Source organism: Balaenoptera borealis, assembly GCF_965194805.1.
Source record: "Balaenoptera borealis genome assembly, chromosome: 19".
Lineage (NCBI taxonomy): Eukaryota > Metazoa > Chordata > Mammalia > Artiodactyla > Balaenopteridae > Balaenoptera > Balaenoptera borealis.
Genome location: NC_138878.1, coordinates 18,792,696 through 18,816,176, shown reverse-complemented (window position 1 = coordinate 18,816,176; position 23,481 = coordinate 18,792,696). Strand labels below are relative to the sequence as shown.

General features: G+C 51.9%; 2 protein-coding genes across 5 annotated transcripts in view; one reads left to right on the top strand and one right to left on the bottom strand.

The window, feature by feature from the left end:
- Positions 1–1,427: 1,427 nt before the first annotated feature.
- Positions 1,428–16,622, top strand: CMTM3 (CKLF like MARVEL transmembrane domain containing 3). 4 transcript variants are annotated; one of them, XM_082369091.1, is made up of 5 exons: positions 1,428–1,698; positions 4,782–4,937; positions 5,994–6,089; positions 6,496–6,616; positions 8,056–8,709. In XM_082369091.1, exons 1-5 carry the CDS (start codon positions 1,552–1,554, stop codon positions 8,184–8,186), a joined length of 651 nt encoding a protein of 216 aa, XP_082225217.1. In that variant the 5' UTR covers positions 1,428–1,551; the 3' UTR covers positions 8,187–8,709. The 4 variants fall into 4 exon arrangements, with proteins under 4 accessions (XP_082225217.1, XP_082225218.1, XP_082225220.1 ...); XM_082369092.1 differs by lacking the exon at positions 8,056–8,709 and adding an exon at positions 13,639–16,622 and having other exon boundaries at positions 1,429–1,698; XM_082369093.1 differs by having other exon boundaries at positions 1,434–1,698; positions 8,633–11,037.
- Positions 16,623–16,760: 138 nt separating this feature from the next.
- The window catches only part of CMTM4 (CKLF like MARVEL transmembrane domain containing 4), a 61,267-nt gene continuing 54,546 nt past the window's right edge, over positions 16,761–23,481 (bottom strand). Inside the window, exons 3-4 of the mRNA XM_082369097.1 lie at positions 19,205–19,303; positions 16,761–18,132 (exon numbers count right to left, since the gene is read on the bottom strand). Coding sequence (XP_082225223.1) covers positions 17,968–18,132; positions 19,205–19,303 — 264 coding nt within the window. The 3' untranslated portion in view covers positions 16,761–17,967. The remainder of the gene's footprint in view (positions 18,133–19,204; positions 19,304–23,481) is intronic.

The window sequence follows — 23,481 nt, the reverse complement described above, 5'->3', positions numbered from 1 at the left end:
AGACATCTATTACCAGGAATCATCTTATTCAGGATTCTCTGGACATGCTTAGCGTTTACCCATCCAGCCTCCCCGCAAACAAAGCTGGGGTTTCCCTGCATCCTGGGCTTCTAGCACTGCTGTAGAATGAATAAATAAATGAGTGAATGAATGTCTCCTACCTAGCTGGAAAGGTCGGGGAAGTCTCCTCTGAGAAAGTGACAATGCAGTATGATCACAGAAGAAAAAGAGGAGTTAATCAGATAACAAGGTGGAGAAAGAGCATTCCAGGTAGAGGGATCAGCATGTACAAAGGCCCTGTGGCAAGAGGGAGCATGGAGGAGATAAGAAGTTCTATAGGTGGGAGAGACAGAGGAAAGGGTAGCAAGGGGCTGTTTTTACTGTCTATACCCAGACCCTGAGCAAGATGGAAGCTCCCAAGGTTTTTCCAGGTGAGGAGAATGGAGGTGACTGTGACTGATGATTGAAGCAACCCTCTGGCTGCCAAGAGAGTAAGCAGAGAGGCCTCCTAAAGACACCCTCACAACAGTCCAGGAAGGAGACAGCAGTGGTCTGAGATCTAATGGAGGCTGTGGTGATGAGATGTGGACAGAGATCTAAGAAAGCTTTAGGAGGCGAAGACGTGCGGGCCTTGGTGACAGATGGGGGGTGAAGGTGAGGGTGGGGTCAGGGAGAACGAGGCCAATCCCCAGGTCTCTGGCTCTTGGGGGTGGAAGGGCAGATGGCAGTGCCCTTGGCAGAGGCTCAGGCATAGTGACAATGTCATGGGCTGGGTCTTGGTCACACTGAACTCCAGACGCCCTGGAGACATGTGTGTGTTGTATAGGGGCTGGGGCTCCGAGGTCTCTATCTGGGAGTCCTCCTGGGATGAAGATGGGGGTGGTGCCGAATCCAGGGCTGGGGCAGCCAACAAAGAGGCCGCAGGAGGCTGGGCTGGCCAAAGATGGGAGGGGTGGCCAGGGAAGAAAGAGAGAGGCAGTGCGGCAGGGAGCTGACAGTGGGGTGAAAGCCGCAGGAAAACAAGAGAGGTCTCGCTGTTTGAAGGCCTAAGTTCCTGGATCCCCGACGCGAGCTAGGGCAGGAAGCTAGACGGGAGACAGCGAATGCAGACAATCTTCTGGACAAGGAGAGATGGGTGGGAGCTCCGACGGGGGCGGCAATAAAAAGGTCCGCCAGGAAAAGGGTGAGGGGAGAATGCGGGGGTGGGTCTAAGGAAGCCCCAAGCCAGCATCACTGCCAGTCGGAACAGCGAGGGCCTAAGCAGCCCCGGCAGCCAAAGTCCGAGGGGAGAGGAGGAGAGGGGAAGAGGAGGAAGGCGGGCGGAAGAGGGGAGAGAGGAGAGGAGGGGTCAGGAGGAGGGAGGAGGGGAGGAGAGGGCAGGAGAGGGCAGGAAGGGAGGAGGGGCGGAGCGGGGGCGGGGCGAGGCGGGGCAGGGCGAGCTCCCGCGCCCAGCAAGTCTGGCTCGGTTCTCCTTCCGCACAGTCAGGGTTTCCGTTTCCCTCCTGTGCGCAGGGTGAGAGGGAGCGAGGCCGAGCTCCGGCCGCCGCCGCCATGTGGCCCCCAGACCCGGAGCCCGACCCGGACCGCGAGCCCGCCGGCCGCTCCCAGCCCCGCGCGGCCCTTCCCGGGCTCCGCGCCCTCCTGCCGGCGCGCGCCTTCCTCTGCTCGCTCAAAGGCCGCCTCCTGCTGGCGGAGACGGTGAGTGCGGGCTCCCGGCCCCCTCCCGGCGGCGCCGAGACCCCTGCGGCAGCTCCCGCCTGCAGCTCCCGGGCGTGGAGCTAGGGGCGCCGCCTTCTGCACGCCCGGGTCCTGGCGCCCCGCCCGGCCGACGCCCCTCGCAGCCCCGCGAAGTTGGGCCGAGATCGGCAAACTTCCCCGGTTTGGGACGGGCTCGCTGAAGCTCAGCCGCGGGTCGGAGGCGAGGCGGGAGCCGCAGGGAAGCTTGGGGAGGGGGCCCCCGACGCGGCGGCCGGGCCCCTGGGAGCTCGGCCCAGCACTGTGTGACCTCCGGCGCCTCCGCCCTCTCTGGGCCCCTGGGACGGGCTGCGTCCCCGCATCTTCTGGCCTCCATCGCGGGCACCCCGCTCCGCAAAGCCTCTCGCCACGCCCGGGCCGGGCCTGGGAGGAATCGGCCGTTCGCGACCCCCAGGTCGGGGGCCAGGGTCGTCTCTCTGCTCCCTGGCTCGCTTTCTTGGGCTCAGGGAGGACCGGCCGGGCCTCGAGCTGCAGGGCGGAAGCCAGAGTGGAGTCCCGCCAGCTGGGAGGGGGGGACCCCCGGGATTGGGTGAGGCCCGGGCCATACAGTGGGGGGCGCGCAGGGAGCCCACGCCCACCCAGGCTGCTGAGAGGCGGCCCAGCGGGGTGACTTCATTCCTCTCCTCCTCTCCCTCGCTAGGATCCAGCCGTCCCGCCCCCGCTGAGCTCCTTCCCGCACCCGCCCCTCCCCCAGGCCCATCAAGAGGCCTTTGTCCTCGGGACACTCCGAAAACTCACGCACTGTCGGCCTGTGGGGTTGGGGTTTGGTGCTGGGCCTCTGTGGAGGGAAGGGAAGAGGCCAAGCGGAGCGGAGGCGGGATAAGAGTGGAGCACTTGTTACTCAGATTTACAGCAATTTGATAATCTGTCATTATTCCCACTTCGCAGACAAGAAAGCTGAGGCCCGAGCCTCTAGGGGATTTGACGTGGGTCAGTTGAGGGCCAGGGGACAGCAAGGATCAGAGAGAGGAGGGTTCTGCCCCAGCCTCTCCTTTGTACCACCCAGGGCAGATGGCAGGAGGCCGTCCTACCACTTCCCCACTTACCCTGCCTCTGGGGTCAGCCCAGAGGTCACCAGCCTGGCACCTGCCGGACTCCCAGATGAGGCATCCGGGTCCAGGACTCGCAGCTCACACTCCAGGGAGTTGCCTCCTGGTTGGCCACGCAGCCCCACTTTGGAGATTGATGGGAGCCACTTTTTCGGAGAAGCCTTGAATCCACCATCCCCTGAGGGGACCCCAACCACATCCCCACTCAGGCTCACCTCATGGGTGGAGGGGATGCTGGCCAGAGCCTAGAGGAGGCCCTTGGCAAAGCTGGGCGCCAAGAATCTAGGTCTAGGAGGATGAAGTGGGGAGGAAGGGCGGATGAAGAGTGGGCACTGAAGATGCAAGGGGAGCCACTGGAGGTCACTCCTGCCCCCCTCAGGTCACCTCTGGCTGCCCCCAGGCCCAAGCAAGTGGGGAGGCTGACATGGGCAGGAAGGGGGAGGAAGTTGCCACCAGGAATCAGGGAATGAGGAAACAGAATCGAGAGGGGGATCCCCAGAATCAGGCTTTGGGGGTAGGGGACAGGAAAAGGAGGGACAGAACAGCCTTTGGCAGAGGAAGTAGAGGATAGGGCCAGGCCAGAGTCCTGTGGCCTTGCCTTCCTGGGAGGCCCTAGCAGCCTCTCAGCCCATCTCTACGCCTTATTTTCCCATCTGTTCAGGTTGGGCTCAGCTACCTCCATTGTCATGTTCAGACCAGATATGGGTGCTCTGCAGCTCATTTGTCTGAAGCTACCACAGGGCCTCCTGTGGGGCATCTGGGTGTCATCCCCACATAGCCCCCTGGCCCACTCTGAGCTACTCAGCCAGGGACCTGCTCAAACCCAGCCAGAGTGACCAAAACCAGGACAGATAAAGGCCAGCAACCACAGGGCAGTGTTGCTTAAGAACTCCAAGATGTGGAGTCAGCCAGGCCAGAGTTCAAATTCTGATGCCCTCTTACTAGCTGTACGACACTGAGCACAGCACTTCATCTCCCTGAACCTCACTCTTCTCATCTGCAGAGTGGGCTGTGAACGGCACCTGGTGCCTGGGTGGTGGTGAGGAGCTGAGGACGCCCCACAAGCCTCAGCAGGCACTGGTCCAGCGAACAGCCCCATCATCCCCGTCTGCTCTTCAGAGCACACGGGGCAGCAGAACTAACCCGGGGCCTCGGCATCCTCGAGCATCAGTTGCCACCCACAGTGTGTGGACAGGGCTGCAGAAAACACTTTAATCCTTAATCAGTTCCTCATTACAGTTTGCCCCACCTTTCACAAAGGCTGAACAAATGATGCAGCAGGGCATGAAGTGTCAGCGTCACCACTCCCTCTCCTGGATGTTTTCTCCTTATTGTGAAAATTTGCAAATATACCAAGAAAAAAACCCCATATACCCACCAGCTAGATTATACTATTTGCTTTATCACATATCTATCTGTCCATCAATCCGTTTTAGTTTTTGATGCATTCAAAGTAAATTGCAGACATCAGTACATTTCAACTCTGAATACTTCAGCATGCGTATCATTAACTAAAGCGCCACATTTGTGTACTGTTTTTCAGGTAAATTTTTCATTCAAGCACAAACCTTGGGTGTTGGGTGTAATTTTCTGAAACTGGCTCCTGCTTAGTTGACTGCCTTTGAGACGGGTTGGGTTTGATTTTCCCGTTGGGCACCATCTGAGTTGGGTGGATTCTGCCATAGAGCCTCTGGGGCAGGTGGGAGTGGCGCAGCCCCAGGAGGCAGCTTCCTGGGGGGGTTGGACGCAGGAGAGGCTGGGGCTTCCTGACTGGGTCCTGGCAGGGAGCTGGCCTGAGGTCAGGATGCAGAGCCATGCCCAGAGACACTGGGGGCAGCACGGGTGTGCGTCTGATGGAGTTCTAATCATGCAGTTGCAGGACTGGGCAGGTCACTTCACCTGCTGGAGCCTCCTCTAGTCCTGCCTGCAGGGAGGGGCTGTGCACGGGCTCTGACTTCTCCCTCCCCCACCTCCCAGGGTCTCTCCTTCATCACCTTCGTCTGCTATGTGGCGTCCTCAGCATCCGCCTTCCTCACTGCGCCCCTGCTGGAGTTCCTGCTGGCCCTCTGCTTCCTCTTTGCTGATGCCATGCAGCTGAACGACAAGTGGCAGGGCTTGTGCTGGCCCATGATGGTGAGGGCTGGGGCCCCGGGAGGAAGGGGTTGACTGGCCATCACGGAGAGGTGTGCATTTCGGCCCTCACCCTTTCTTCAATGCACTGGAGGGGCCATTTGCAGTTGGTTGAGCCTGGTGCGTAGGCCTGGCCTCGCATGATCCAGGCCCCACCACACGGCAGCCACATGACCCAGGGCAGGTTGCCCTGCCTCCAGGGCCTCCAGTGTCCCTCTGTGAGGCTACGAACCCCAGACGGCATCCTCCCCCCTCGCCGTCAGGTGGCGCTGGTGTTCCCAGCTGGGCCCATCGGCATGAGTCTTAGCCGCAGGAATTCTAGCCATTTCCACATGGGGCAGGGCGGGTTAACTGAGGACTTGCAGGGCTTACCCAGATCTCAGCCACCTAACAACTCGTTTTATCACCTGGGAGGGCCCAGAACCCCATCCCGGACTTTGCTGTATGAAATGGGTAAGAGAGAAGGGACAGCAAAGGCTGCACTTGAACTCTGGTCTCTTGACGTCATACCCAGCATTCTTCCTGATGGGCTGCACCCCGTCCCCATTTTAGGGACCGGTAGACAGAAACCATGATACATAATTGATCTGCCACAAGTATGTGGCAAAGCAAGGTCCAGGGCCAGATCTCCCTATCGGAGAGCCAGAGGGAGCAGTGACAAGATTTCCAACTTCTCCCTCCCCGCCAAATGGGGAAGTCTGCATCTGGGCTGGGCCACAGGGCAAGCTGCAGCCAGGTCCGTACCCCGCTGTCCACCTGGCAGAGGACGGCAGCCTACAGGGGGCCACTGGGCAGGGGTGGGGTGGAGGTCGGGGGAGGACCAGGGAGTGCACGTGGGGCCAGGAAGAGGGGGAGCGCCGTGGACGCTGGACCTGGGGGCCAGGTGTGTCCAGGCTGCCAGACCCATCTTCCCCTGACAGTGGGATTCTGGCCCTGTTCTTGGTACACAGTGCCCTTCTGAGCCCCTCTCCCCTGCCTCGGCTCCCAGCGGCCCCCTTCCCATGCTGTGCCCCACTCCAGGGAGCTCAGGGCGCTGTGACCATGCCCCTCTCTCCCCAGGACTTCCTACGCTGTGTCACAGCGGCCCTCATCTACTTCGCCATCTCCATCACAGCTGTGGCCAAATACTCGGACGGAGCTTCCAAAGCAGCCGGGGTGAGTAGCCACTCTACCCCTGGGAGCGGGGGATGCCCAGTGATGCCCCACTCAAGTTCACCCCACTCCTAAGTGGGTGCCCCTCTTAGCTTCTTGGGCATATTCTGCCTCTGCCTAGGTACCTTGGGCTTTCACATGGATCTCAGCGACTCCACTGTCCTCTTATTGGAGATTTACTCTGCCCGGAGTTCAAAAAGGCTGTTTGCCAAACCAAGTTAACAGCTCGTTTTCCTATCTGTCGTTAACGGGAGAGGTCTGTGTCCGCCAATCTGAGCTACTTATCCAAGCAGATAAAGACAAAGCTATGCGGATGGGGCAGCGGCTGCTCCGGGGCTGGCCCTCCCCATTCCCAGGCTCCCAGCTCCTGATGACGCGTCCCATCCTCCCTGTCCCCTGTATCGCACAGGTGTTTGGCTTCTTTGCCACGATCGTGTTTGCAATTGACTTCTACCTGATCTTTAACGATGTGGCCAAATTCCTCAAACAAGGGGACTCCGCAGCTGAGACCGCAGCTGACAAGGCAGAAGGTAGGTGGCCACCCTGTGGGTCCCACCAGGGAACCCAGCGCATCACCTGGAACGGTTGATGCAGGGGCCCTGCTCTCCCCTGGGGACACTTGGCTAGTCTGAGGCTGGAGTAAGAGCATTTCCTCTCTCCCCACGGGCAGGACGTGTTTTCACAGCCTGGTTCTCCTATCCCTTCATGCGGCACTGATCATAAAGCCGGTCCCCTCTGGGGAGCACAGGATTCCCCAGGGCCTCAGCCTTTCCAGAAGGGGCAAGCTGAGGGCACGCCCGGCACCTCCTCCTCATGAAACCTTCCCTGACAATCCCCCAGGACGGCCAGTCACTCCCCTTCAACTCCCTGGACGCCATCCACTGGGCTGCAGCGTGGCCGCCTGTCCCACAGCAGCACCCCCGCTCCCCAGTCTCGCCTGCCCCCAGCCCAAGGGCCAGCGAACCAAGCTCTCATGCTTATCCGCAGCGCCCAGGCAAACACAGTCAAACTCGGGCTTGTTTCACTTTTTAGATCCAAAGAAAGTGCCACAGACTTTTTGGCCCCTCAAGCCATCCTTCAGCTCAGAATGGCTGTTGTATCGTTACCTGATTTAAAAAACAAAAACAAAAAAAATCCCTGCAAGTTGGATGGCTGGTTTTTCCATCCATGACAGCAGCCATACCAACGTGTCACATCCTCAGGGTGCATGCACCCAGCTGGGGGCCCTATAGGGGTGCATCCAAACTCCAAGCTGGTTTGGAGCTTGTGATCTCCCTCGGGCCTTCCTCAGCCACAGCCCAGGGCTCTCCTTCCCCGGGGAGGCCACCAGAGGAGGTGGAGGTCCCTGCCCAGGGGGCAGGAGTCACAGGGGCGGTGGAGGCTCCAGCACAGAAATGCCGGGAAGCCCAGGACCTGACCTGGGACCGAGGGCCCAGGCCATTTACCTGCCCCTTCCTCTCCACACCCCCAGGCAGGCTTTAAATGGAGAGGCAGATGTCAGCTTCCTGCAACTGAGTAAATCGGATGTTTGGCTCAGCACCAAACTCCCCCAGCCTGGTGTCCCCTGATCCCTCGCGGCCCTTCTGTCAGCCTCTGTTGACCCAAACACCTACAGAGGCTGCCATGTGCTGGGCCCTAGGGATGTGCAGACGGGCAAGGCCAACTACCTGCCCTCAGGGAATTCAGCCCAGACAGGAATTAGACCCAGAGACAAAGTGGTGATGTACACACACGGCATCAACGGGGGCACGAGGAGCCCAGAGTAGATGTCAACTGTAACAGTACAATGAGAGCTGACAGAGGTAGGGATGAAGCAGCTGAGGGAGCACCCATCCTATGTTCCCGCTAGGAGGCTATGGAGGTGGCCCCATTGCTGGGTTTTGATGGATGTATAGGAGTGTGCAGGCAGAAGAAATGGGACAGGTGGAGGGAAGACAACAGAGTATAAAGGGCAGATGCTCCCGTCCAGGTGAGGTGTTTCTCTGGAACAGGTGGTCGCGTCCTGTGAGGATCAGCAGTGACATGTGGCTGGACAGAAGGACAAGGGGGGCTTTTGAGGGGCCTGCAGGCCCTGCCTTGGAGTTGGCATCTCTCCACTGAGTGCCTGCTGTCCCCAGGCAGGTGACATTGAAACTCCTGGGACAGGGGAGATTGAAACTATGAAATGGCTAAAAAGAAGCTTCCTGATTTTCCAGTATGTTTTACTTTCTTGGGCAATAGCTAGCCCCATCTTGACCTGCTGAACTGCAGGTTGGGGGGCAGATATACAACCCTGACACCTCCAGGTGAGAACGGCCCAGGCAGATTTGGGAGGGCCTGGAGCTCCAGAGCAAGGGGCATCTGGGCTCCCCACCTCCATTCGACTGCACCCGGAGGGTCCCAAGCACTCGACGGTCCTCACGCCAAGCAGACACCACCCACAGCGCCATCAGCTGCGGGAGCGGCCTGAGCCCCGGGTTCCAGCCGCCAGTGCCTCCCCACAGACGGCTCCCGGGCACCGCTGGCCCCGAAACTCCTGCCAAGCATCCTCTTTGCTTTCCTTTCAGAAGAGAATTCCGACTCTGACTCCGACTGAAGACCCGACCTGCCCTGGCAGCCTGAGCCACGCAGGCCTCCGCTCCTGCAGCTTCTGACCATGCTGGCCGGAGCATGGCCAGGGGACCGTGCGTGTTGGGAGGGAGGCTGTGACTTCTCGAGCAGCAGCGGGAGTTGCTGACGGAGCAGGCCTCCTCACAGCCCCAGGGTGACGTTCCTGAGCCCGGCACACACGATGGCACCCCTCGGCTTAGCACTCTCCAGCCTCTCTGCTCGTGAGGGCATCGTTCCGCCACTTCTCATTTCTGTCCCACAGACCTTAAGCCCTTAAACCTCTGCCAAAAATAAGCACAAGGGGACAAAGCAGATAGAGCCTTGTTATACCATCCCAGGAAGCACTTCACGCTGTGGTGAGTGCGGGGGAGAGACAAGGCAGAAACCGGCGGAGGGCCGTCCCCTGGGCCCCAGTGGTTTCTGTCTGCATCTGGTGCCCCTGCTCCCGGCAGGCATCTTGTGGAGAACGATGCTTCCAAGATTCTTTTGTTCAAGGAGCAACAGTTCCCTCTTCATTCTCGAAGCAGGGAGAAAACTGGCCTTTGCTGTATGATCTAGGAGAGAGTGGGTCCCAGTGCCCATGAGTGATACCTTACACCCTTGGAGACCATATCTTCTTCAGATGACATCCTCTTCTGGGTCTAAGACTGTTTCAAGAAGAGCTCGTAGACTAGCGTACCAGGTCCAAGAGATCGAGGGCTCCAAACGACGAAGTGGCAGTGACAGCCCCCAGGGCAGCTGGGCAGGCCCAGCCAAACCCTGTCTTTCCCTGGGCCGTCAGCAGGCGAGAGGCTCTCTGGCCCTCAGGACAATGTGCTTCTGAACACCTGACCCTCACGAGGGGTGAGACGTGCCTTCTGTGTTCACCTAAGGACCTTATTATGCTGTGCATGTATCTTCAATGGGATTTTGTAACTTTATTTTTATTTTTTTTTTAATTTTTTTACACAAAAGCAGCTTCTTAAATGGCATTTCCTGTGACCCAAGAGGCCTTGTGAATGAGCCAGAGTTCTGGACCCATGTTTTGGGCATTTGTAATCTTTGTTCTTCTCTTGCATGTGAATCTCCTACCCTGAAAAAAGCCATAATGGATTAAATCAGACTGACTTCCTGCTTGGAGTGTGTGTGTTTGAAAAAAACCTTACACACCCGGAGCAACGCTGCCGGGTGTCATGCGTCAGCACAGAGTGGTCCCACGCGCCGTGTGGATCCTGGCAGCTCCAGGTTACAGCAATGATGCACGCGCACTTGCTCCCCGCCAGGTCCCCGCTAGGCGTCTGCACGTGTACTCTACACCTCACACAATCCTCTTTCACAGTTCAGGAAACTGACAGAAGGTTTGGTGACTTGCCCAGGTCCTCACAAGAGGCCCAGGGTCTCACCCACGCATCAGGCTAATGTCCCATGGTAAGTCAGTGCTTTGGCCCCGGCGATGGAAAAGGATCGAGGCATTCTGCCCCAACTTTCACACACAGTGTGTTCTGAAAACACGTATGAAAGTGGACTGTGCAGAAGCTGACGGGCCTGTGGGTGTGGCCCCACCTCGCCAGGCCCAGCCAAGCCGCCTGTGGACAGCGACACCGCGGAGTCCTCACCCCCAACTGTGGCTGTGTTCAACCCCCGCCCTACGGGCCTGTTTCAGGATCTGGGCCACAGCCTTTGAAAGGGCGGGAGGTGAGGCAGAGCGAAGAAAGAGATACTGTTTTTACATGTCCGTTTATTAAACAAGAACTCCTTCATGACAATTTAATACAGCATTTATTAGCGATTAGTGTTGAGAAAATTATTTCCCTCTACATACAAAAATACAGATTTGAACACTATGAAAACAATCAGGACAAGTACCGTGAAAAATTGGTCCTTCAAAAGAAAGAGGGAAAACTGAGGGCAGCACGAGGCTTTGTCTGCTGTCAGGGACAAACCAACAGGAGCAAAGGCTTTGGGGCCCCCAAACCACTCCAAATGTATAGAGTCAAACCTGGGAGCCTGTGGGAGCCGGGTGGTGCCCACCCCAGGGCATCCACACCAGCTTCAAAAGCCAGGATGGGAGCTCTGACCTACCAACAGCATAAACCAAAGTTTGCCAAACAGGCGGCACCTCAGGTCGCCCTGCAGCTGTGTCTACACTGCTAAAGGAAATAGACTTTTAAGAAGCAAAGTGTAGTAGTTGTTAAATTAACATTGCCCCTCTCCCAAGTACCACTGGGCCAAGTACCGAGTAATCGCATGGGAATTATCAGCCATCTGACTCGACTTCCTTTGTTAGAAAATAATAACACATTCCGACCCTTCAAAGCGACCAAAAAAAAAAAAAAAAAAGCTACAGTTGTATGTTTTAATAAATCCATTCCTTCATTTTAAATGGGCTCAGCTAGTTTACTCAAGACTTTTCTTGACCAGACATAACTCAGTCCTGCAGGGATGGGAAAGCAAAAGGAGCAGCCGGCATGTCCTCTGTGTCTTAATTTCATCAAGCTTGTCACAGCAGGGAATCTATTATGTTTGGGCGGGAAACCAGGAAGGGCCACGGAACCTACCCAGGGCATCCACAAACCAATCTGAGATCCGACTGGAAGGTGAGCCCGAGACCAGCAGAGATTCCCCCCCCCCCACCGCCCCACCCCAGCACGTCTCACACGGGCAGAGGGAGGCTAGCCAAGGCGGAGGACGGCGGCCTGAGCTGATCTGGAAGACAGACACCAGCCAAAGAAAGGGCTTTTTTCACCGTTTTAGACCCAAAGATGGGGAAGTCAGAGCACCGAGAATGTTCTGTCCTTTTTTTATGGAACCACTTTCCTCTTACTGTTTGAGATGAGCGGTGGCTGTTCAAACTGAAAAAAATGGTTTAAAAATGCCAAATGCAGTTATACTGATCAATAACTACTTCACAGAAATATATTCTCACTCTCAGGCTGTTTAAATAAGCAGAAACAAGATGTTGGGGAGAAAGCAGCAGAAAACAAGACCGAAAAAGCCGGGGGTTTGGGGTTTTTTTTTTTTTCTTCTTTTTTAAAATATATAATGAAGTTTAAAGGGAAAATGACCAAACCTCAAAACCAACATTTGCTGGAAGCAATACTGAAAGGACACAATCTAAAATCATGCTACAAAAATAGTGTTATCTTGTTTAACTAAATGTACATCTTTTTTTTTTCAATTCCATGATTGACAAGAGTGTTCATGTGACTGACACACGGAAGGCACCAAAGGTGAAGTGATTATTATTTGTCTTAAAATATACAAAGACATAATTACCTACTTTGGGAAAAGAAAAAATACAGTCATACCTGTAATAAATAGTTAAGTGTTTTTGCCACGGGTTCCTGAACCCCTACAAATTTCAACATATACAAATAGTTTCGACCCCTAGCATTCTTTTAGAGGAAACTACATCAGAATCAAGTTATGAAAAGCACTGGTTTTATCCACATACGTCAGTTTCATCATGCGGCAGGATTTGAAAACTCGGTTTTAAACGGGTTACGGAGTGACAGAGCTGGAGGCAGGCGAGAGGCCTTAGCGGCCTGGGCCGGTCCCGAGAGGCGGCACAGGCATCCTGCCCTCGCGCTCCCCCAGGAACCCTTGGACCAGCCAGTTCTCCCTCCAAGCACCGAATATCTGCCTTCCTCACATCTGCAGAAAGGAGAACAGAGTTGAAACTTGCAAAATCAATTCTGGAACACGCAGGAAAGCAAAACGGCCCACGAAGGGAAGCAGCCAGACCCGGCCCTGCCTGCGTGGACACCAGGCCCCCATGCTGTCCTCGTTTCCTGACCGTCCCTTCAGGTGGCTTTCCTGATAAAAGGGGTGCTTCCTACCGGGTTTCAGCAGTGTCCTCCAAAGACGACTCAGATTGGATAGTTCCAGGCTATTACTGAAAGCCGTACAAACCACTGGCAGATCAATTGTGTCACGCGTTCTCTCCTCTGAGGTGCACTTATGAAAAGAAACTTTGGGCCTCTCCCTAATCCCACCAACAAAACTGATTAAGGTCATTTGAGACAAGTTCCTACTCTAAATTAGAACCATGAAAGTTCTGATGTAGCTCACTAGAGTCCAGGCTATTAACCCCTTAATGAAGGCTCTCGGCCTTGTGTAGAATGCATCCCAAAGAAAACACAACACTCCAGGGTGTCTAGATAGCGAGTCACCCAAATTAAAGTCTTGGCATAAAAACTAGACAACAAACTAACCCTGTGAAAAAGACAGACGATTGAAGGATCCATAAACTAAACTTTATTCTAGGCAAGTTGCCACTGATTTACTCAGCGGACTTACGGGTAATTTTTTTTCTTTACTTTTATGTTTATAGAATAATAAAAACCAGGAAGGAAAAAATAAATCCCCAAGGTTGAGAAATTATATCCAAATGGAATAAGAATCTAGACCAAAGGAAGGGAAACTATATCAGAACCCACCCCTCTGTGTCAAGCCTAAAAGTATATAAATGCCATTTACTGGTGTGAAGAAAAGTTAAACAAACATTCAACTTTGAGAAGAAAATTCTTCTAGATCTAACAGATATCGAGGGTATTTTCTTTCAGAGACAGTTTCTAAATAAAAGAAATGTAAAGAGCCAGATATTTCAAATTACCTTCTCAACCAGTTATGATTTCAGCAATATCTGCTGAGAAGAGAAGAAATAGGAGATTTTATAAAGAGCCAGGAGCGTTTACAAAGCTCAAGGCAGGCGGTGTTAGGCCTGCGTCCTCTCTGAGGGGCACCCAAATCAGAATCCGAGTCACCTGTCCAGACCTGTGAGTCCCCAAACTCACACTAAGAGCCCGGCGCCAAGGCACGCTGTTCCCCACGCTGGCTCCCGCTCTCAGGTGGGCTCCAGCACATAATACCTCGCTTTTCCAAAGAGGGAAGGAAGTACCCTGGGTGGGTAACCATGTCCAGTGCCCTTGACAGGCCCACGGCAGACGGTCTGAGCCTCCCCCTCCTTCCTCTCCCCTCCCAGACCCGCCCCTGCTCCCACTTCACCGGCTGTCACCTAGCTGGTCCTGGGAATGGTTGCTGATGAAATAAGAGGGAGCCCCTGAGTTCTGCGAACTTCACTAGGAGCCAGAAAAGTGTCTGGAGACCTCACACGCTAATGGCAGTCGCTGGAGCAGGAAGCAACTTTTTATTTCGCTTGAGACAGTCAATCGGCAGCAGCCTAGAAGGTGTTTTCACCTTCTGCTACCTGTGTAATGCCATATTTTCCTGTAAACCAGAGGTGGAGAAAATGACAATCTGGCAGTGGCACGAAGACTTCATGGTTGCTTTGTTTTGAACGTGGATGGCACAACGGAACCCACTTCAGTCGTCACGGCCTCCCAGAATCACTACAGGGGCCACATGTTGTCTCCACACTTTATTCATCCGTTAGGACAGATTCTGAGAACAACCCACAGAACATCTTGTACAGCCCGAGATTAGGAACTTGGTCCGCCTCTTAAACACGTGGAGAGGTGAGGGGTTTCTTCCCAAACAGCACATGCAAGTCTACAAGAAAAGGTGAGCTTGGGCCACACACACCTGAAACAGGGAGGGGTTATTCAAGGGTCATTCACTGCAAGCAAGAATTCACATACATGTGCAGACAAAAAGGTTAGTGCTTCATCTCCTCAGAGGCCGCATGTGGCTTAACCCAAGATTGAATCACTAAGAAAGCTTCGAAGAAAGGCAGATGCAACTGCAAACTTTAAAAGAGTAGGAATGTTTTCAACTGAGTCACAAAGCTCTCTCCAGAAGCATCCGACACAGGGTGGGGTCGGATACACTCCATGCCTGCCCATGGGCATGAGCCTTTAGCCAAGGGGCAGTGATGGTGCCCAAAGGGCAGGGGGTGGCATCCACCTTCCAGAGCCGAGCTCTCAGAACCAGGCTGTGTCCTTGGCTTCCCTGGGGCCAGGCCGGGCTTCGTCCACGCTGGCACTTTGGTTCAAGTTGCCATGGAAGACATGGCCAATGGGACTGCGCAGGCTACTACATTCTTGCCTTTCTGTGGGCAAAGGGAATCTCTCGGACGACTGTTGCTGTAGAGTGAAAATCTATTTTCTTTGCTTTAAATCGAACTTCTGTTGTGAGATTTTAATCTGTAACTGTCCTTGTCTTTCCCCGGCTTTATACGGAGCCAACAAGCATCTTTAGGCTCTGGTGATTAGAATCTCCCTGTATGAAAGGGAAAAGGTACTTACCCCCGCCCCACCCCATGCCTTCAGCAGTGTGAAGGGAGGCCAAAGGAGAATCAGAGAAAAGAAAAAATACCGCATCAAGCAAATCGATGCCAGGATAAACTTTCTCTGAAGACGTCAGTGTTTGCATCCATCTAAAACCACCAGAGTTTCCACCAAATGCTTGAGGGTTTCAACCATCCAGTCTCCAGGAACAAATTCAAACATACACAAGTCTGGCACCAACTATGAAAGCCAATAGCATCCCACCAGAAAATTGAGAAACACTAAGATTGCCTCAGCCTCAAAAATGCCCCAAACCAAACTGACATGGGTCCATATTGGAACTATTATAATAATGCAAAAATAAGCTTCCTTCAGTTTGCAAAAAACAGTCCTTTTAAGCCCCCAAATCTAGATTGTCTTGTTTGTACACAGAGACAACATAAGGAAAATGCAGGTGTCTTTCCATTCACACTGGACAACCATATTCCTTCCTTCTCACCACACTGCCACACGTGACAGGACTTATGACTCTGCATCACACCAATTTGCATACCTGGCCACTTCCGGTTGTAGTGGGAGCTTATTAAATATAAAGAAATATATTTACAAAAACCATGGGAGAGTCTCATGGCACAAAGGACATTAAATAGTTACAGGGGAATAAATAATTCCAAGATTCTAACACTAAGATGCAAATTATTCAATAATTCCTAAGTGGCCGATGGCACAAGGTGTCACCACTTTTTATCATCTATCAGCGTTTACAACTGCGATGGGCTTCAGAACCGTTCCTTGCAGCTGACAACACATCCTCAGGAGGCCAATAGGCTCCTTTCAACCAGATGATAAACTGGTTTTACTGAAATGACTTGGGAAAATTTGGGCAACAACCCTGCCTGAACAGTCTTCTTTTTTTCAATCTCACTTCAAAGGCGGCTTTTTTATTGAGGCCAAGTAACATGAGTCCCAGCAGGAGATTTCTGATACAGTTCAGGGTGGTCCTTCTAAGTGGGCCCCATTTAATGCAAGGCTGAGTCTTTGTGACCCTGTTTTTAAATGGAACTCTCAGAGGGAGATAAGCCCCATTTTGACTAAGCATATACACTCAACAAATGCAAAATAAATACATAAAATGAACAGATAAAATCCAGATGTCATAATCTCCTCAAAAATCACTACACATAATAGATACAGAGTTTGTGAAGCATGGTTTGTACTACCTCACAACATCCATGGGAAGAGGGCTCCGTCAGACCCGCTGTGACCAGGCCTGGCTGCGCTCTGCGGGAACAGAGGGAGGGGAATTACCGCCTGATGAGCTGGGTCTGCATCTGCAGCCCACGGCCCCTGAGCAGACCAGGGGCTTGAACAGGTGACCTGGGTCACGGCCCTGGAAAGGAACTGCGGCAGAACTCAGATTGTATGGGATGTTCAGTTCAGGGGGCCCAAACCCCGACCCTTCAGAGACAGCACAGTACCATTTCCTGCGGAATCCCCAACCAAGCAGCGCTACCTGATCAATCTACCCGCGCGGGGAAATCAGACGCTGCTCTGCTAAGCAGAACGTAATGCCATGTGTGCACAGCTGGACATTTCTCACACAGGCTCTGCTCACCCCACCCCCAGACCCAGACCCTCTCTCTCGTTAACACTGCATGCTGCTGAAGCTGTAAACACTCACTAGGACAAGATCCTGGGGACTCTCCACGTTAATGCAAAATCTTCCCACCAGCAGTAAGCGTTTTTTTCCTCGGTCAGGGAGAAACACAAAATATTAGAGCTAGAGTGAGGTTTGTAAACATTAAAAACAGTTCAGAGTGAAAACCTGACACGTTAAAACAATTTTTCCATAAAAGATACAATTAGTCTCCAACAGAAAAAAAAAAACAAAACAAAACTACAGCATCGTAGGGGCTCATTTAACTCAGTCACCACAATAATCGTCACTTTATCGAGAATCAGTTCAAAACCTTACATAACTGGAACTTTCCCCGACAGATTCCAAGATCGACATTCATGGTTACGACCCTGAGGCACCGGGATGACCGTGCCTCTGAAACATCAGTGAAAGGGGGTGTCATGGTGCAGATTCAAGTATTTTCAAATCCTAGACAGATCGACTCAGAATCACTCTAGAACTCTTCTCAGGCATTTGAAAATCAGTGCACACCCCTAAAATAGAGGTGTGTCCCCACCTGTGGTCCATGATGCCAGCAAATGGGCAAGGGTTCGGGCTGGGGGAACGGACTGTATTTCTTTCGTGGCTTTTACCTGGGAAGGTAAAATGACAGAAAATCTGCAGTCCAGCCTCAAAGTATTCAGGAAAGGGAGGAAACTGGAAAAAAGATGGTCCCCACATTCAGGGAGGTGATTCACTTGAGGAAGCATCAAGGGATTTCTCAGCAGGGTAGGAAACAAATGGTGACCCTCCCACAGGTCAGCAGTGCCGTGGCGCCGTGCCAAGAGGATGCCAGCTTTTCCCACCCCCCACCCACCCCCGCAAACCCCAGACCCAGCGAAAAGCTCCGCCAGCACACCCACCGCCAAGACCCTCGGTGTCTCATGTGGCTTTCCAGGCTTGTGCTGGTGTCTCGATGCCCCAGGCGTGGAAAACAACGGGGAGAGGGGGATCCTGGCAGCGAGACTAAAGCTGACCTGGGGCAGCTATGGGAGCTGCCCAGGAATCACTGCTCACCGACTGTTCCAACCATGTACCTTCATTCCTTGATTCCACCGCCCCCCCTCCTAGCAGCCCCCATTTAATCCAAAGTCCTGACTTGTCACAAATACATATGACAGGGTGGCTCAGAGTCAGACGTGAAGCCTGTGCTCAGGGACAGTGAAGTGGACACGGCAGCCTGTGAGGCCAGCGGCTCCCAGGGCCACCAAACCGGAGGATCTGGGCACCTGTCCCGCCCACCTCTTTCTGAACAGCTGGGCACGGGGCTCCCTGCCTCAGGCACCCGCCACAAGGGCCACTGTGAAAACCCTTTCCCAAAATGAACTTTTACCGAGGAGGACAAAATTCAACTTAGTCACATGAAAATCTGACGTGATGAGGGACAGAAAAACTTGATTGAAAGGACGGGCACGAGGAGCAGAGGGAAGAGGACTCTGGCGCGTCCTCACGTGTCCAGGCGCTGGATCTCGGGCCGGCTGTCCACGTCTCTGGACTCCGTGCGGGCGCGGATGTAGTCACTGGCGCTCTGCTGGCGGAGGCTGACCCTCCACTTCTGCGCGGCCAGGAACGCGCTCACCGCGTGCGCCGCGGTTGCCAAGAAGCCGAATATCTATGAGACACAAACCCGGTTAGTCCACGGGCACGTCAGCCGTCTGCGGGGTCTCTGGGCAGCTTACAGTGAGCCGAGCTGCGGCAGCTCTCCCAGCTCTGACCCCAACACGCAGCCCCGCTGAATGTCAAGCTTGTCATGGCCAAGTTCATAGTCGTGTGACCCACAAAAAGGCAGCCTAAGGTCTCTTTCAAAGTATTCTGGATCTACAAGGAAACAGGTCACAGAAGTGCCTCTTTTACAGACCTTCATGACACTGGTCCTCGGGGGAAAATACAATGTAGATGAAACACCGTGAGATGAAAAATCAGGGTCTCGCTGTGTGAGCCCCAAATCAAACCGCAAGACCTGACATTCCAAATCACAGCCCCCAACCCCCACCTGCTATCCAGCTGCCGCTCACCTGGGCAGCTCTGGGTGGGCAGCTCCAGGGTGAGAAGCAGTGGAGTTTTAATGATAAGATAATGACTGATGAATCTACTGACTGATACCTTGGAGAGCTAACAGTTTAGCATTTTTAATAAACCTTTTAACCATCCCCCGCAATTACAAAAGTGCTAAATATTCTTTGCAAATACAGAACAATAGGGAAATGCAGAGCACAGAGGGAGAAAGTCTTACATTGTCTGGCCCCGTCCTCCCCACCCCCACCCCGCATTCTGCAAGATTGCATCTGCCTCATTAACACCCCATCCCGGCAGGGAAGGCCCTTAAAAGCAACACCACTAACAGACATCCAGGGCTCCATTGGGAAGAGACTAAAGCAGAAGTTCTCAAACCTGAGTGTGCATCTGAGAGCTTGTTAAAACACATTTCTGATTCGGCAGCTCTAGGGGAGGCTGAGAAGGGCATTTCTAACACGTTCCCGGGTGATGCTGAGGCTGCTGTTCCGGGGACCACACTTTAAGAACCGCAGCACTGAAGGAACTGGGACCTCCGCTGGCCCAGTAACAGTATCATTAGCAAAGACAAAGCTGAAGGAGAAGGAGTAGGACACAGGCCAGGGGACCAGAGGAGCAAGTCACAGAAAGTGTACAAATCAGCCCTGTTTTAACCTGTTGAGTTCACTTACCACGGCAGCAATTTCTGCTCCGGTTTTGTGGTTTAAAGCAGCCAGTACAATGGAAGCAATAAAGAAAAAGAAAGTGCTGAGTCCAGTGTTGACCAAATCCTAAAGAATAAGATAAAATAAAATCACTTGAAAAGAACCATTTCATGCCTTGCCCTAAAAGCAACTGAAGAACTTTCTAAATAAAAAGCACAATACCCCGCCTCTCTGCTGGCTCCATATTTTAGTCTCGATGGCCCACGGGTATTGGTCACACAGAGGAAGGCAAAGAGGATAACAGTTAATGATGCTATTTGATAAATCACCACAGCAAAATCCACATTTTAACCAACCACGTCATGTTACCATTTCTTAATGACCTATTATGGAAACCAAACTGCTAACCCACAAGGACACGCACACTAATTACCCAAAACACATTCAAATCCTCTTGGCATGGAAAAGAATGGACTGAAACTGGTGAAATCCCCTCATTCACTTGTGACATGTCAAGCACACTGTTTTCAGACCTGGAGAACACACTTAGCCAGGCCTCATGCTTCTCTTTCTCATGCATGGTCTTTCAAGTCTCCATGCTGCTAAAGCCTAGAGGATTTTCCCCTAAGCTTCTTGCAAAGCAAATCAGGTTACAAATCCAACGCTTCGAACATTTAACTCCTGTCTTACTTGTCGAGAGGAACATAGCACAGTGATTAAGGGACACAGACGGATGAGGGTCCTAACTGACCATGACTGTGGACAAGCCACTTTGCCGCTCTGTGTCTTATATGGGCGCAGCCCCCCACCCCACCCCCCGGAGGTGCTTTAAGGATTGGGTGGAACAGCCCATGTGAAGAGCTGAGCATCGTGCCCGGCCCATGGGAAGGGTTCCCTGCACATCTATTGTTACTTCTGATATTACTACCTGGGCATTAGGCCCCCCACAAACTGGGCCATACCAGAGCGCCCCTGTGACCTCTACAGGGAAAGAGAATCCAGGCAAAATCCTCAACTGCTTAAGTGCCAGGTTGACTGTGCCATCAATACCAGGTGAGTCCTCCTGGCTGGGCTGGTTTCAGGGGCCATCTCCTCTTTAAAGATGGCAAAAGGCAGCATTCACATCCTAACAGTCCTGAGCCTGTGCAGCGGGACCCTCCAGGCACACACACGCTCCTGGCCAGCGCTTCTGCACCGGCTCACAGAGAGCAGCAAAGTACGGACTACAAACTCTATTCAGAAATGTCTGCCAGCAGGGCAGTTTTCAGTGGTGACCAGTGTGAAGCCATGGCAAATTTTTCACAGATTCAAATCAGCAAGTGTTTAGTTACACCCAACTCTGGGTAAAGAAAAATATAGGGATATTATAGGGATAAAGAAAAATATAAAATGTACTTTCCAAACCAAAGACTGTTCAGAAACAGGGAAAATGTTTTATGATAAAATGCTGAGGCTGAACATCAAACAAAACAGTATGTACATTAATGGTGACAATATAAAAATATAAATGTGGTAAAGGGCAAATAGGTACTAAAGACTTTGAACTTTATTTGTCTATGAATTCCACATTTGGAAATTCATCTTAAATATCATACTAGCACAAAAAGGTCTAAGCATAAGGATGTTCATCATACTATTTTAAACAGCAAAAAACTGAAGGCAAACAAAATGCTTAAGAATCAGGGATTTGTTGAATAAAATGGTATTTCCATAACAGAACACTATGCAGTCATTAAAAATAATGATATAGTTTTATATTTAACATGGAAGATACTCAAGATAGTTTAAATGGAAAAGCATGACTTTAATGGTTCCATTTTTCTGCACTCACATATCACAACGTACATGCACATGTGAAAGACAGTCTAGGGAAAATATTCTATAAGATTACACCCACATATTACAAATGGTTACTCCTGGATGGGTGCTATCACATATGATTTTATAACAGCTTTATTGAGATATAATTCACCACAATCTAATTTTAGAACATTTTTAGCACCTCCAAAACAAACCTCATATTCATTAGCAGTTAATTCTTCATCCCTTCCCTTAATCCTAGGCAACTAACAATCTGCTTTCTGTCTCTATGGATTTGCCTATTCTGGACATTTCATATAAATAGAATTATTATATAATATGGGATCTTTTGGGACTGGCTTCTTCCACTTAGTATAATAGTTCTAAGGTCCACTCATATTGTAGTATATATCAGCACTTCATTCCTTTTCATTATGGAGTAATATTCCATTGTATAGATACACCACATCTTATTCTTTCACCAGTTTTTGGACATTTCAGTTGTTCCTGCTTTTCAGTTATTGTGAATAATGCTACTATGAACTTATAAGCTTTTATGTAGACATATGTTTTCATTTCTCTTGGGTCATCACATGATTTTATTTTTCCTTTATTATCTGTATCTTCCACTTTTTTTTATAACAAACACTTACTACTTGCACAGTTTAAAAGGCTTAAAACTGGAATACTGCAAAAGTTAGTCAGCATCAATCTCTTGAGTTCCTTGGCCATGAAACAAAATCAAGGCTTGTAGATTCACTCTTCACATTAGGGAGCAGACACAGGCATGCCTTCAGATGTGGATTTGGGGAGGGGTTGGGTTTAGTCAACACTGGTGCTTTTTGTTTTTGGTTTTTTTTTAACGCTTTTAATGGGACATGCACTCATCAGTCACATGCTTCATGTCTGCCGCAGTCGCTCCCCCTCCCTGCAGTCTCACACCCAGTCACATTGCTTCCTCTGGGGGGGGCCCTAGAACACCCAAGGTTGCAGCCCCTTCTTAGGCCAGGAGATGAGGAGGAAGGGCACCCTCACACACACAGGCTTTCCGGTCTCTCCTTCATTAACACATCAATAAGCACAGGTGGGAGCCCAAGTAACTCCAATAACTGATCAACGGGATCTGGCCCACAGATAGGTTTGACTTGTACACTGTTCAAAACAGATTTGAACAAGCCAACATTTAAATATCAGAAGACTGCACATAAGAAACTTCTAAAAAAAACAAACAAAATCCATCTTTCAGCTGCTCTTGAAAAACTGTCCTGAAGTCCCATGAAGTAACACAGTAGGCTGTGACTGAGTAGAACAACCTCTCCGTCTCCCAGACCCCTGGCCCATCTTCTCACTTGCCCATTTCCGCCACATGAGCAGCCCCGGGGGACCCTGAGTCTGTGACCCTGATCCAATCCTAGAGAATGGGCCATCCTACAACGTGCCCCACCCTTCCATACTCTGTGCCCAGCGAGCACCTGTTCATCCCTCAAGGCTCAACTGGAATCTGGCATTTTCTCTGAATTTCCCCGACTGACCTGCTCCAGGCCCCCTGCCCCGAGGAATCCGTTGTGTTCTCCCAGGCCTCACACCAAACGGGATCACACAGAGCACACATACCACAGGAGAGCAGCTGGCATCTACCTACCCTGCGCTTTCAGTTCCCAAAACCTGGCCCAAAGCAGCTGTTCAATACCACTGGGCTCTGTGGCTAGCTTGAGTCAGCCCTACACATGGACAAGAGAGGAAGTTTACAACCACTCGGAACATACAGTGCACTGACTTGTGCCCAGATGGCCCCAGTATCAAAGGGATGATCGGAGTACTGATGACAGGGGCAGCTACCATCTACAGAGAGCACACTGTCCCAAGCATATAACTCCCAGTGTCTCACTGAGCCCTAACCTAATTACCATCCAAAATACCTATAATAAAGGGCCTTTAGAGATGAGGAAATTGAGCCCTAGAAAGGATGAGTTTGGCATAATGAAAAATATATATTTGGTCTTTGTCCCAGATTCCTTGGAATTTCCTGAGTGATAGGAGTGTCTTGTCATTCTTAACGAGGCCCTTTCAACTGTCCCTGAGTTTATGCTAATGAAGTGACTCTCAAGCCCCTAGATAGTCTCTGGATGGGGACCGGTTATCAGAAAAACCAGCCAGGTGATTAGAGGGTTGGAACTTTCAGCTCCACGGCCCCTGTGGGCGGGAGAGGGGCTGGAGATTGAGTTCAACCTCCAAATGGCCAAAGATTTTAATCAACCATGCCTACATAATGAAATCTCCATAAAAGCCTGAATGACGGGGTTCCACGTGCCGAGAGGGTGTTGCCCCCCAACTCCATGGGGACAGAGACTCCTCTGGACCCTGCCCTATGCATCTCTTCCTTTTGGCTACTCCTGCTTTGTATCCTTTAGAACAAGCCAGAAATCATAAATAAAGCACTTTTCCAAATTCTTTAAGTTGTTCTAGTTGACATTAACACACTCTTTCTGACTGCATCAAATAAT